The following is a 13,328-nucleotide window of genomic DNA, read 5'->3' on the forward strand; positions in this document are numbered from 1 at the left end:
CGAGGTGTTGCATTACTGCGCTCTGATCAGCCTCCGGAAACGTCCCATAATCCCCTTAAGTCAAGTGGCCACTCTTCTCATTGTTTTGAACTCCACTGCAGGAATGCAGATATCCCCTTTGAAAGCTCCGTTGCTGACAGCCGGCTGCTTATCTGCTCCGAGACAAAGCAACCATTACTGTGGAATGCTGTGTGTGAGAGAGAGAGGCGGGGAGGAGGGGAGGGGGGTCTGCTATCTGAACTTACAAGACAGCATGCTGACATGCTCTCAGCCCCCCCCCCCAAAACTCACTCTCTTTCTCCCCACATACACACAACACAGTCCCTGTCACACTCCACCCCCTCCACCCCCATTTGAAAAGCACATTGCAGCCACTTGCATGCTGGGATAGCTACCACAATGCACTGCTCTCTGTGGCCGTTGCAAGAACGGCTAATGTGGCCACACCAGTGCGCTTGTAGCTGTCAGTGTGGACAGATTGTAGCGCTTTCCCTACTGCTCTCTACTAAGGCTGGTTTAACTCAAAGCGCCCTACATCTGCAAGTGCAGCCATGCCCTGAGTCACACTCCTGAGCAATGTAAGTTAGATCAACTTAAGTGGTAGTGTAGACCTGCCCTGAAAGTGATCTGCTCCAGAAAACCCCAATAGCCCAGTGATTAGTGTACTTTCCTAGGAGGCAGGCGAGCCAACTTCAAATCACTTATTTGCATCAGGTAGAGTGTGAAATCAAACCCTGGTCTCCCCACATCCTGGGGGAGCGTTTTAACCACCAGGCTAAACGTTATAAACAAGGCACTTCCTCGAACTCCAGGAGAAGGGTCACAGATGTGGCAGTAGCTGAGTACCTCCCTTTCAGGGATAGGGCTTAGGCCATAACTCTCCTCAGCTTTTCCTACTGGCTAGCTTACACAGCTCCCTGCTCAGCCTGCTGGCATTTGTGAGACACCTAACTCTCCCCAGGCATTGTATAGGGAGCCTGGGCACCTAACTCAGGCTGTGGATTTCACTGGGTGGCAAAGTGCCTAAAGCTCCCTTTGTGGAGCTAGCCCAGGCTCTCCAATGCTGCACATCCATTTTCAACCCCAATCTACAACTTCCTGACGGCAGCAACAGTGCTGAGTTATATGAAAAAAGATACTAAGGAAACATGATGAAAATAATTAACTTTAATATTGTTATGGTGGGAGTCAAGAGATGGCATTGTTACACAGTCGTACCAATTTTTTCTTAGTCTCAGAATTTCAGTCTTTGAAGAAATGGCTTAGTGCTGTTAGGTTAGTGATGCAGACTCTTTGAGGGGAAGCTGTTGCACACACCAAGCTTGCTCTCTGCTTTAATCTAACTAGAGTCAATTCTCTGGGCAGAGTTACTTCCTAGAGATCAGGCTTTGGCTCTGGATTAATCATTTAGAGAGAGGTTTCAGAGTAGTGTTAGTCTGTATCCGCAAAAAGGAGTACTTGTGGCACCTTAGAGACTAACAAATTTATTAGAGCATAAGCTTTCGTGAGCTACAGCTCACTTCATCGGATGCATAGAATGGAACATATAGTAAGATTATTTATATATATACACTCACACACATACATACAGATAAGTTGGAAGTTACCATACAAACTGTGAGAGGCTAATTAGTTAAGATGAGCTATTATCAGCTGGAGAAAAAAACTTTTGTAGTGATAATCAAGATGGCTCATTTAGACAGTTGACAAGAAGGTGTGAGGATATTTAACTTAAGGAAATAGATTCAATATGTGTAATGACCCAGCCACTCCCAGTCTCTATTCAAACCCAAGTTAATGGTATCTAGTTTGCTTATTAATTCAAGCTCATCAGTTTCTTGTTCAAGTCTGTTTTTGAAACTTTTCTGTTGCAAAATTGCAACCCTTAAGATCTTTTACTGAGTGGCCAGAGAGGTTGAAGTGTTCTCCTACTGGTTTTTGAATGTTATGATTCCTGATGTCAGATTTGTGTCCATTTATTCTTTTGCGTAGAGACTGTCTGGTTTGGCCAATGTACATGGCAGAGGGGCATTGCTGACACAGAGAGGTGATTGCCTTGGGACTGCTTGTGACTGCCTCTGTAAAAGGACTGGTATAAAGAGTATGAACACACAAGTCACAAGCCTAACAAAAAGAAGGTTGAGTGGAGGTATAATTGCTCTCTATAAATATATCAGAGGGATAAATACCGGAGAGGGAGAGGAATTATTTAAGCTCAGTACCAATGTGGACACAAGAACAAATGGATATAAACTGGCCACCAGGAAGTTTAGATTTGAAATTAGACGAAGGTTTCTAACCCTCAGAGGAGTGAAGTTTTGGAATAGCCTTCCAAGGGAAGCAGTGGGAGCAAAAGATCTATCTGACTTTAAGATTAAACTCAATAAGTTTATGGAGGAGATGGTATAACACGATTTTGGTAATTAATTGATCTTTAAATATTCATGGTAAATAGGCCTAATGGCCTGTGATGGAATGTTAGGTGGGGTGGGATCTGAGTTACCCAGGAAAGAATTTTCTGTAGTATCTGGCTGGCCCATATGCTCAGGGTTTAGCTGATCACCATATTTGGGGTCAGGAAGGAATTTTCCTCCAGGGCAGATTGGAAGAGGCCCTGGAGGTTTTTTGCCTTCCTCTGTAGCATGGGGCACGGGTCACTTGCTGGAGCTCCTTGAAGTCTTTAAACCATGATTTGAGGACTTCAATAGCTCAGACATAGGTGAGGTTTTTCACAGGAGTGGGTGGGTGAGATTCTGTAGCCTGTGTTGTGCAGGAGGTCAGACTAGATGATCATAATGGTCCCTTCTGACCTTAGTATCTATGAGAAGATACCCAGACTCCTCATCAGTGAAAGGACACTAACTACTGCTCAGCAGAGTGGCATCATGATTGGTGTGACTTAACTACTACATCCCCATTTGTAACTACACTACTTTCTGCAGGCAGGGCTTTTTCACCATAAGTATCAAAGCTACCTTTGCTGCTCCAGTCTCCAGCACTCATTGCACAGGGTGGTTATGTCCTCAGCCATATTTATGCTGTAGAATTGGATGGTGTGGTGAAGCTATGGTGTTATAGGCAGTTTTGGGCCACATCTACCATAGTACTCCAGTCCACCACTGTAGCTGTATATTAACTATTTATTCCACATTTCCTGGCATTCCTCTCATGAGCAGTGGGTTGTGGGAAATTTCTACAAACCTCTAGGTCCCTAAGGATCTCGGAAGAAGGAAGGGGTCAAAGTCCCATAAAGCCCTGAGAGCTATTACTTGAGAAAGTGCCTCAAAAGTGGTAACAGGCAACAAGTGCACTTATAACATAAAAACTTAATTCTGCCCTCATACTCCCTTGCGGGAAACCACCACATTTATATACTACACCTGTACAACTTTCTAATAGCCATCTTAATATTGAAGAAGCTTTGCAACTGTGAGAAATAGTGTTATTGTATAGGAAGGTACATTTTTATCTACAGCTGAGACTCTGCCAGTAAAATAGTGAATGTGTTGTGTGGGGGCTAAGATCCATTTAAAATGGATAGCTTAGCTGCTTTTAAGGGATTGTGGTGTGGAGGAAGAGGGTGTTCCCCTTAGCACCCTTAACTGGTTTTAAGTTTTTCCTCTTTATAGGAATTACACTGTGGTTGGGCAGACACAGTCTGAACAGATTATAAATCACACAATTTCCATCTACATATTATACTGCATCCTTCTTCAATAGACTCTTGTCAGTTTCTATAGAATAGACTTTTTGTCAGTTTCACTTTACTGTCTCCATTTCTCCTTGCACAGGCAACCTTATGCAGGAAACAGAATAAGATGCAGAAGTGCCCTGCTATATTTTTTCAAGCTCTCTTGGCAGCCTGTTTTTATTCTGTTTATAATCTTACAAGATGACCGAGGCAGGCTGCAAAAAAAATACAGTGCGCACCACTGCCAGCTAGCCAAGTGTTTCACAGCTCTGGCTTAGATGTGCCATACTATGACCCACCTCACTTCTTTTGTTGTGTGGCACTGTTTCAGCATGACCAAGTTGCACACTTGTTCCTACCATTTCTTCCGTGCCTAAGTGACCTATTCAGGCACTAGTGCTGTAAAGGAAAACTGTCAAAAGGTGGGCTGATCCCTTGAAAGGAGTTAACCTGTGACTAACTAGCTGCCTCCCAAGTGGTGAAATAAATAGACCAACAAGCAGCTCAACTGAAGGGAGAGGTGCAGGGAGTAGGGAAGTCTCCTGCAGGAGATGCTGGGTCAGGGAAAAGACCTGGAAGGGAACTAGCCACACTAGCCAGGTGGAAGACCTAGCAGGGGGTATACATTCTGCATAGGTAGCAGCCTGCTGAGGCAGAGGCCTCAGAAGGATCCAGGTGGTTTGTCCATCTTGATTTAATTTGAACTGTGTTTGAGTTTCAATAAATGTATCCCACAGAAAAAGCAATGAATACTGACAGTAGAGGAAGCTTTACTGACGCACAGTTCTGGAAATTGGACACTGGCTTACATGAGAGTGGGAAATACAGACAAGGTTTGATGCAGAGTTTGAGGAGATCCTGTTACAACACCTTTCAGGAAAATTTATAAAACTCATTTACACTTCCTCCTTAGGATCCCAACTAAGGCAGGGCCAGGAACAATACACACCATTTGTTCATGTGAGGGCAGAACGGTGCACAGAGAAATAATAAATAATAATATAAAAATAGTAATAATAATAATAAAAATCAAAACCACACTACTTGGGGCACTCCAGATACCAGATTTTGCAACATAACAGCTCTCCAGTTGCTCATTGTGGGCAGATGTGGTTATAGTGGGAAAAAAAGTTTTGTAATTATTTGATTAATAAAGAGAAAGTTATATTACTGGGATGATATAAATATACAAAGGTGGTGAAAGTTATAATGAAGAATATATATTTCATAAAAATAAACACTTTTATTTTCATATTAGAATTGTAAGAATTTTTTTTCTTTGCACAAAGTTCAAGCTGTATTTAAGTCCTGTACGGTTTATATGGGCAGCTTTATGCTTTCACACTCAGCTGCACTTACACTGCCTTTTCTTCTGATTTAGCCCGGTTTCGTTTTCTTTTTCGTTTCTTCTTAGCAGTGGAAGGCTGTTGGGTCTCCTGCACTTTTTTCTTTTTCTTCAGGCAGCTGAGAGGATTGGGGCCACCTGCCCTCTTACGTTTTCTTCTGTTTTCAGACTCTTTTACTAGTCCCTGTTCTTCTTTAAGATGCTCAATACTTTGTTTCTGGTGCTCTGGAACAAGCTGATTTGCTTGCATGGCTTGAACAAATGCCAGTGATTTCGGAGAAGGTTTGTCCAGCACCATAGTGTTCTGAATAATAAACAGAAGAGGAACTCCAGCCTTTTTCTTCACTTTTGTTGCCAAATCCTGGTCCTGTCAAAATCAAACATATCAGTCAATATTTTGGGATGGATCAAACCTTCAATTCAAATGCAACTGCTTTTAAAAGTTTAGACAGATACAGTCTATAAAAAAAAAGTCAGAGTATTAATCTAGCAGATAAACCCCAATTACCTCCCTTACCATAATCCATATCCCTGACAGTGAAATTTACCTCCTACCTTTGTGGACAGAAAAAAATGTGTTTAGAACAGGTAATCAGGTAACTGCCCATGTAATTTGCAAAAGAGGTAAATGTTCTATTAGAAGATGCTATAAGATTCTAGCAAACCATCTTATTTTCATGTAGTGCAGAATATAAAACAGATTCAAATACATAAAAGTGCTAGTGAATGCACAAAGTCACAACAGACCTAAAAATTAGTGTGTGCAGATAAGACAAGTTTCAACAGCACTTGCCAGTTTAATTATCATTTTCTATTTAAAAAAGATGAACCAAAAGCTATTCCAAATTTCCAGTTTAGCATTTTAATTAAAATTACAGTATGTTAACCCAATGCTAACACAAACTGGTGGACAGGCAATCACGGCACATACAATCTTTTTGTTCCCATTCATCATGCAAAAAATCACATCCGCTGCTTGTTTCCTTAAAACTGTCATTCTGTTTTAGGGTACTGACTACAGTAACAGCTAATCATTCACTGGTGCTCACAAAACTGGTAACTTTGCATGCAACCTACAATTTTCCCATTTTGTAATTTGCATGTAAAGTTACTTGTCTTGGGCATGCAAGTCTTATAAATTTAGTCCCAATAAACCATATAAAATCTCACGTTCATAGTTGGTAGAATTCCTGATACGTACGAATCTGAGAACAGATTTAGGAAATATGGCTTAACTTTATTTTAAAATGTATTACCTGTGTAGCAATGAAATAGTGATGAGGATTACCCATCTCAATCATGGACAATAGACATGCTGAGCCACTCACTGGATCTTTGAAGTGGGAACAGTTTCTAACTTGAAATCTTTGGGCAATTAACTTTGCTCCATAAAGTTCCTTCCCCAATGACTCCAATTCTTTTAGAACACATCTAAAGAGCAAAAAGAAGAGTGATTTATTAGAGGAAAATAAGTGTTTTTTTAACCGAAAGCTTATGCCTAAACAAATCTGTTAGTCTTTAAGGTGTCACCGGACTCCTTGTTGTTTTTGTGGATACAGACTAACATGGCAACCCCCGATACTTGACTACTTGCACAACTGTTGTATACAAGTGTGTAGAATTCATACAAGGTTCAGGCACTCGGCAACATTCAGGGCACACCCGGAGTGTTGTGCAGGAGCTGTACACACACAGCTCCTCTCAAGGGCATGAACCTTGGAATCTCGCCCAGATGACACGAACCGTGGGAAGCCTCCCAGGACTGGGCTCAAGGCCCGAGAGCAAGGAATGCGGTAGATAGAAATTGGTAAATAAGAATGTTAAACAAAGCCAGTGTATTCCTTTTATCTGTTGGAGAATGTAATGAGCGGGGGGAGAGAAAGAATAAAGGAGAGGGTGGAAAGCTGACAGGGAGAAGTCCGTTGGCAGACCAGCCTGTTTGCTTGCTTAAAGCTTTGTGCTGTCTTGTATTTGAACCGCAACACAAGTGCAAAGATTTTAAATTTTGAGTTCTCAAACATGTTTGATTACAGCTGAACATTATCTGATCAGGCTCTATGCTTGTCACACAGTGCCCAATAATCTAAACGAAACAACAGTTTCTTACTTCAGCAAATGTTCAATAGTTCTAAACAAGACTGATCAGTAACATCTGAAATATTAATAGGGACAATTCAATGGTAGTGTCAAATCCTTATACTCTTATTTATGTTTATACAACTGCTTCAATTGCTATACAAATATATTACCACATTCAAAAACATATGTCAATATAATTATGGCCACTACAAAGACATTCAAATTTCTTAAGACTGTGAGCCCTTTGGGTAGAGGACTGCCGCTTCCAATATATTTAGACATCACCTACCACACAGAGCACTACAATAACACAACTAAAACAAAATATGCAATTGCATCAATTGCTTTATTTACTGTATGTGGTGTTAATTTATGCCTTAATGTGTATGACCACTGAGTTGCTATGAGACCTCAACTCTGAACGGCATGACAGAGAAAAACAGGCACTGGGATGTCTGATGTGCAATCAGTTTGATTACTATTTTGCAGGTTTGCAAATACATCTACTCAGTGGAAACATTCTCTGGGATTTACATATTAAAGGGGCACGTGGGTGGATGAAAATCAGGGTCTCTGTAAAATACAGATGGTTTGACAGGGCTTGGGAAGGGTCTAGAGCCGTGCAAGGCTATCTGGGGTTTCTTCAGAGACGTGTATTGAGATGGGCATATGTGGATAGCCATATTCACTTAAAACCATAATGCCATTTCAACCATAATTACACCATTGCTAGGGCAATGCTCTGATCCACTCAGTTATACCATTAAGAAAATGGAAGTCCTTTTTGTTCTCTCTCATACCCCAAAAGTTCACTGCATACTCTTTCAGAACATTTTAAGAGTGCATCTATTTCATCTAACAAAGCAATCCTGAAGCAAAGCAGCATGATGGACCAAAACCAATTAATAATGCTGCCGGTTAGCCTGGTCTTTGGTTTCTGTGCTTCCATTGTTATGTACAATATACTAAACAAACATATATATTTTTTTAAAAAGATCAACATTTTCCCACTGCACATGGTTAAAAAATGAAGGGAAACTGAAGAAAGCAGATACTGATGGTGAAGAGGTGGTAGATTTCAACTCTGTTGACATGGGGAACACGAAAGGATCTATCGAACAAATGTAAACTGAATCACTGCTTTCAACAGGAAGTGTTTTTCCAGGGATAGCAGAAACTATTCTGGAAGTGAAGAGATGGAATGTGTCAAACTTCTACTAAGCACAATGCTAAAATCTAGGTTGGCCTGCTCTGTGCTACATGACTGTCACTGCTGATTTATTTGAAATAAAGTGGAAGGAAAGGAAGTTAGGACAGACAGGTATCAATGTAAGAGGAAGTTGTCTGTCTGCAGTTCCACCAGCTTGCAAAGTAAAGATTCTTTTTGGGACCGGTGCTCTAGGTTGAAAGCAAAGAGGGGTTGAGACAAACCAAAAAAAACCACCACCTGGGGATCAAAACACAACCCCTTTTTGTTCATTATACTTACGTCCTTTCCAAAGCAACTATGGTGCTTTTTTTTTTTAAAGTCACCCACGCAACTACCATTGTACATCATATCTTGCATTGAAAGCTGGCAATATCACAATAAGTCGGGGGCATGTGGGTGGATGAAAATCAGGGTCTCTGTAAAGTACAGGTGGCTTGACATGGCTTGGGAAAGGTCTTCCTGATGAAGCTCAGGAAGTTCTACTGTTGAAATAACTGTTGCAATAACTACTGGAATATGAAAAAGGTTACACGTATGCTACAAGACCAACCATGTCAGGGGACCTGGTTACAACAGTAGTTCCTCAACATGGCTAAAACATGATTCCATCTTTGAAAGTAAGCAGTGTGAAAAACATGTGTTATCATGCCCTTGAGGCCATATCTCCAAAGCTATGCTCTCTGAAGTCTAAGGATAGGATTTTCAAAGGGTGCTGAGGTAGTTCCCCAAACATCACTGAATTTCAAGTTAAGTTCTTTGAAAATCCCAGTCTAAAGAAATAAAACAAGCTGTGCAGTAGGTGAGTACTGGATTTAATTGTAACATAATTGCAATCAACTTTCTACAGGACTATTTCAAAATATGTAACTTATTATTAGGGCTGATTAAAGAGGAAGAAACATTTAAAAATATCTAATTCAATGAATTTCACCAGTATTTGTTGCCTAATATATTCATTGAACAGTATTTAACTAGCACCACAGGTGGCTGAATTCACTGCTGGTAAATAATCTTACAGACACAATTCTACGAGTCCTACTACCTACCCACTACCCACAATTCTACCAGTCTACCCCTATCCACACGCCTGCCCCCTGACCACCCCCCCCAAACTCCCCTGCCCTCTATCCAACCCCCCCACCCCACCCCCCTTACCGCGGTGCCTGGCTGGAGCCAGCCACGCCACCGCACAGCACAGAGCACTGGGTCAGGCCGGGCTCTGCAGCTATGCTGCCCCAGGAGCTCACAACATTGCACTTGTGGCGCAGTGAGCTGAGGCTGCGGGAGAAGGGTAACAACCGGGGAGGGACCAGGGGCTTGTCTCCTGGGCCAGGAGCTCAGAAGTCAGATGTGGCCCGTGCGCTGTAGTTTGCGCCGTAGGCCCATCTCTGCCCCTAAACCCACCCATGAACTTACTAACTCTCTTTTGAGCCCAGTTATATATTTGGCCTTCATAACATTCCCTGGCAATGAGTTCCACAGTTAACTAGGCATTGTCTGAAGTACTTATGTTTGTTTTAAATTTGCTGCCTATTAATTTAATTGGGTGACCCCTGGTTTGTGTGTTATATAAACACTTCCCATTCACTTTCTTCACACCATTCATTATTTTATATATCGCTATCAGATTCCCTTTACTTGTCTCTTTTCGAAGTTGAACAGTCCCAGTCTTTTTAATCTGTCCTCATCTGCAAGCTGTTCCGTACCCCGAATCATTTTTGTTTCATTTCTCTATAATTATTCCAATTCTAACATCTCTCTTCTGAAACGGGGCAACAAGAACTTCACACAATATTCTAGGTGCAGGCATAAAATGGATTTATATAGTGGCATTATGATATTTTCTGTCTTATTTATCCCTTTCGAAATGGTTCCTAACTTTGTCAGTTTTTGACTCCTGCTGCACATTGAGCAGATGTTTTCAGAGAACTATCCACAGTGACTCCAAGGTTTATTTCTTGAGTGGTAACAGCTAATTTAGACCCCATCATTTTGTATATATAATTAGGATTGTTTGTCAATGTGAATGATTTTGCATTTACCTACATTGAATTTCACCTGACAGTTTCTTGCCCAATCATCCAGTTTTATGAGATCCATTTGTAACCCTTCACAATCTGCTTTGGACTTAACTCTTATCTTCAGTAATTCTGTACTATCTACTGTACCTCACTGTTGACCCCCTTTTCAAGATAATTTATCAATATGTTCAATAGCACTGGTCCCAGTACAGACCCCTGGGGGACACCACTACTTACTTCTCTCCATGGAGAAAACTGATCATTTATTCCAACCCTTTGTTTCCTATCTTAGGATCACAGAACTGGAAGGAACCGCAAGAGGTCATCTAGTCCAGTCCTCTGCACTCAAGGCAGGACTAAGTATTATCTAGATAATCCCTGACAGGCGTTTGTCCAACCTGCTCTTAAAAATCCCCAAGTGATGGAGATTCCACCATCTCCCTATGCAATTTATTCCAGTGCTTAACCATCATGATAGGAAGTTTTTCCTAACATCCAACCTAAACCTCCCTTGCTGCAATTTAAGCTCATTGCTTCTTGTCCTATCCTCTTTTTATAGGATATCCTATATCCTATTATCTTAGGATAATCCTATCCTAAGAATAATTTTTCTCCCTCCTCCTTGTAACAACCTTTTATGTACCTGAAAACTGTTATGGCCCCCCTCAATCTTCTCTTTTCCAGACAAAACAAACCCAATTTTTTCAGTCTTCCCTCATAGGTCGTGTTTTCTAGACCTTTTATCATTTTTGTTGCTCTTCTCTAGACTTTTTCCAATTTGTCCACATCTTTCCTGAAAGGTGGCATCTAGAACTGGACACAATACTCCAGTTGAGGCCTAATCAGCATGGAGTAGAGCGGATGAATTACTTCTGGTGTTTTGCTTACAATACTCCTGCTAATACATCCCAGAATGATGTTTGCATTTTTGCAACAGCGTTACACTGTTGACTTATATTTAGGTTGTGATCCACTATGACCCCAGATTCCTTTCCGCAGTACTCCTTCCCAGGCAGTCATTTCCCATTTTGTATGTGTAAAATTGTTTGTTCTTTCCTAAGTGGAGTACTTTACGTTTGTCCTTATGGAATTTTGTCATATTTACTTCTGCCCATGTCTCCAGTTTGTCCAGATTATTTTGAATTATAATACTATCCTCCAAAGCACCTGCAACCCCTCCTAGCTTGGTATTGTCTGCAAACTTTATAAGTGTACTCTCTATGCCATCATCTAAATCATCTTTTAACCAGTTACTGATCCATAAGATGACCTTGGCTTATCCCATGACTCTTTACTTTGCTCAAGATCCTTTGGTGAGGGCACTCAAAGGCTTTCTGATAGTCCACAATCACTAGAGCAAATGGATAACCCTTGTCCACTTTTGCTGATCCTCACCCCACCCAATTAATTCTAATAGATTGGTGGGATTTGATTTCCTTTTACAAAAGCCATGTTGACTCTTCCCCTACAAACCACATCTATCTATGTGTTTGATAATGCCGATCTTCACTATCATTTCAGCCAATTTGCCTGGTACTGAAGTTAGATTCAGAGGCCTCTAACAGCCAGGATCGCCTTTGAAGGCTATTTTAAAAGCCAGTGCTACATTACCAACCCTCCAGTCCGAAAGCGCAGAGGCTGGTTTATGCGACAAGTTACACAGGACAGGATAGCTCCGCTCCTTCAGAACCCTTCCGAGAGTCGCGTCTGACCCTGGGGACTTATTCCGGTTTATCGATTTGTTCCAAAACCTTCTCTCGGGACACCTCAGCCTGGCACAGCGCCTCAGACCCATGGACAGGGGTCGGAGGCTGTGCGCAGCCCGGGGCCCACCAGCTCTCGGGGCTGCCCGAGCCCTGCCCGCAGTGGGGGAGGGATACTCTGGCTTTGCGGGGCCCCGCACGGGAGGGGAACGAACCGCTTCCCTCAGGCTCACGTCGCTCTCCGCCGCAGAGCCCACCGCCGTCTCCCAGGCCCTGGCCGCTGTCCCCCCCCGCGCCAGCCGGGGCTCCCGTGCACAGCCCCACCCGCACCAGCAGGGTCGGACGGGGACGGGGTGAATCCCACGGGGACCCCCCCGGTGCTTGGATATCAGTTCACCTCGCGCCACCTCCGGGACGGGCAAGCGAGTCAGATGTCAGGCGCGCGCGCCCGCCCGGGCCACGGTAACGGCCTCCACCAAGCGCGCGCACAGCCGCCCGCCTGGTCACGTGACAGCATGGCGGGGCCCCTCCCCCGCCGCAGCCACTGACCGGGTAGTGCAGAGCTGGGTGGCCCCAGCCAGGTAGCCGGGCAGCTGATCGCGGATCTGGATCTTGTTGCGCAGCGCGGCCTGGCAGAAAGTCCCGTCCAGCAGCACCTGGAAGGGCTCCCGGAAGCCGAAGTTGTACTTGTAGAAGCTCATATATTTCTTGGCATGTTTCTGCCGCGTGATCTTCATGGCGGGAGCGGAGCCGCCCGGCCAACGGCCACAGCGCTTGCGCCTCCGGAACTAAACGGCGGCTGTTTGGCTGCCCCGGATGCGGAAACCCCCAGGCACGTGCGCGGCAAGCGGCCGCAGGAGGCGGGACAGAGAGCGGAGCGCCTTGCGAGGGGCGTGGCTAACGACGTGTGTCTTTGAGAGCCGGAACAAGACTGTGCGAAGCCAAGTCACGTCCGTTCGTGCGCGCGTGACCCGTCTACCCCATCACCGGCACGCAGCGCGCGCTCGCGTGCTCGTGGCTAATGTCTGAGCTCGTGCCGGCGGCTGCGCCTGCGCTGCTGCCCTCGAGCCGAGCGCCTCCCGCCAGTGGGATTCGGGCGGGCGTCACCGCCACCCGCGCGGGAGCCGATCGGGACCCTGAATCCTCTGCGAGAGCCCCGCCCCCTCCCCCGTCCCGGGCCAGTGAGGGGCCCGCCCTCGTCACCCCTCCCTTCCACCTGCTCCTTCACCAGCCCGGGGCCTGGTCCCCAGGGAGAGAGGCCAGCCTGAGCCCAGGCCAC

At 44.0% G+C, this 13,328-nt stretch overlaps 1 protein-coding gene across 1 annotated transcript; it reads right to left on the reverse strand.

Moving 5' to 3' along the window:
• Positions 1-1,152: 1,152 nt before the first annotated feature.
• On the reverse strand, positions 1,153-12,874 carry UTP23 (UTP23 small subunit processome component). The gene is made up of 3 exons (XM_048841529.2): positions 12,599-12,874; positions 6,293-6,467; positions 1,153-5,403 (listed from the first exon to the last, which is right to left on the reverse strand). The coding sequence occupies exons 1-3, from the start codon at positions 12,784-12,786 to the stop codon at positions 5,047-5,049; spliced, it is 720 nt and encodes a 239-aa protein (XP_048697486.1). The 5' UTR covers positions 12,787-12,874; the 3' UTR covers positions 1,153-5,046.
• Positions 12,875-13,328: the final 454 nt, after the last annotated feature.

The sequence above is a fragment of the Caretta caretta genome, chromosome 2 (genome assembly GCF_965140235.1).
Source record: "Caretta caretta isolate rCarCar2 chromosome 2, rCarCar1.hap1, whole genome shotgun sequence".
In the NCBI taxonomy this organism is placed as follows: Eukaryota; Metazoa; Chordata; order Testudines; family Cheloniidae; genus Caretta; species Caretta caretta.

What these genes read in the sequence shown, in the direction of transcription:
- UTP23 (XM_048841529.2), bottom strand. Translation starts at nt 12,786, where the DNA reads ATGAAGATCACGCGGCAGAAACATGCCAAGAAATATATGAGCTTCTAC. An exon ending in ACCCAGCTCTGCACTACCCG is followed by an intron (nt 6,468 to 12,598) that starts GTCAGTGGCTGC and finishes TTTGCTCTTTAG; the next exon opens with ATGTGTTCTAAAAGAATTGG. An exon ending in ACTATTTCATTGCTACACAG is followed by an intron (nt 5,404 to 6,292) that starts GTAATACATTTT and finishes TGATTTTGACAG; the next exon opens with GACCAGGATTTGGCAACAAA.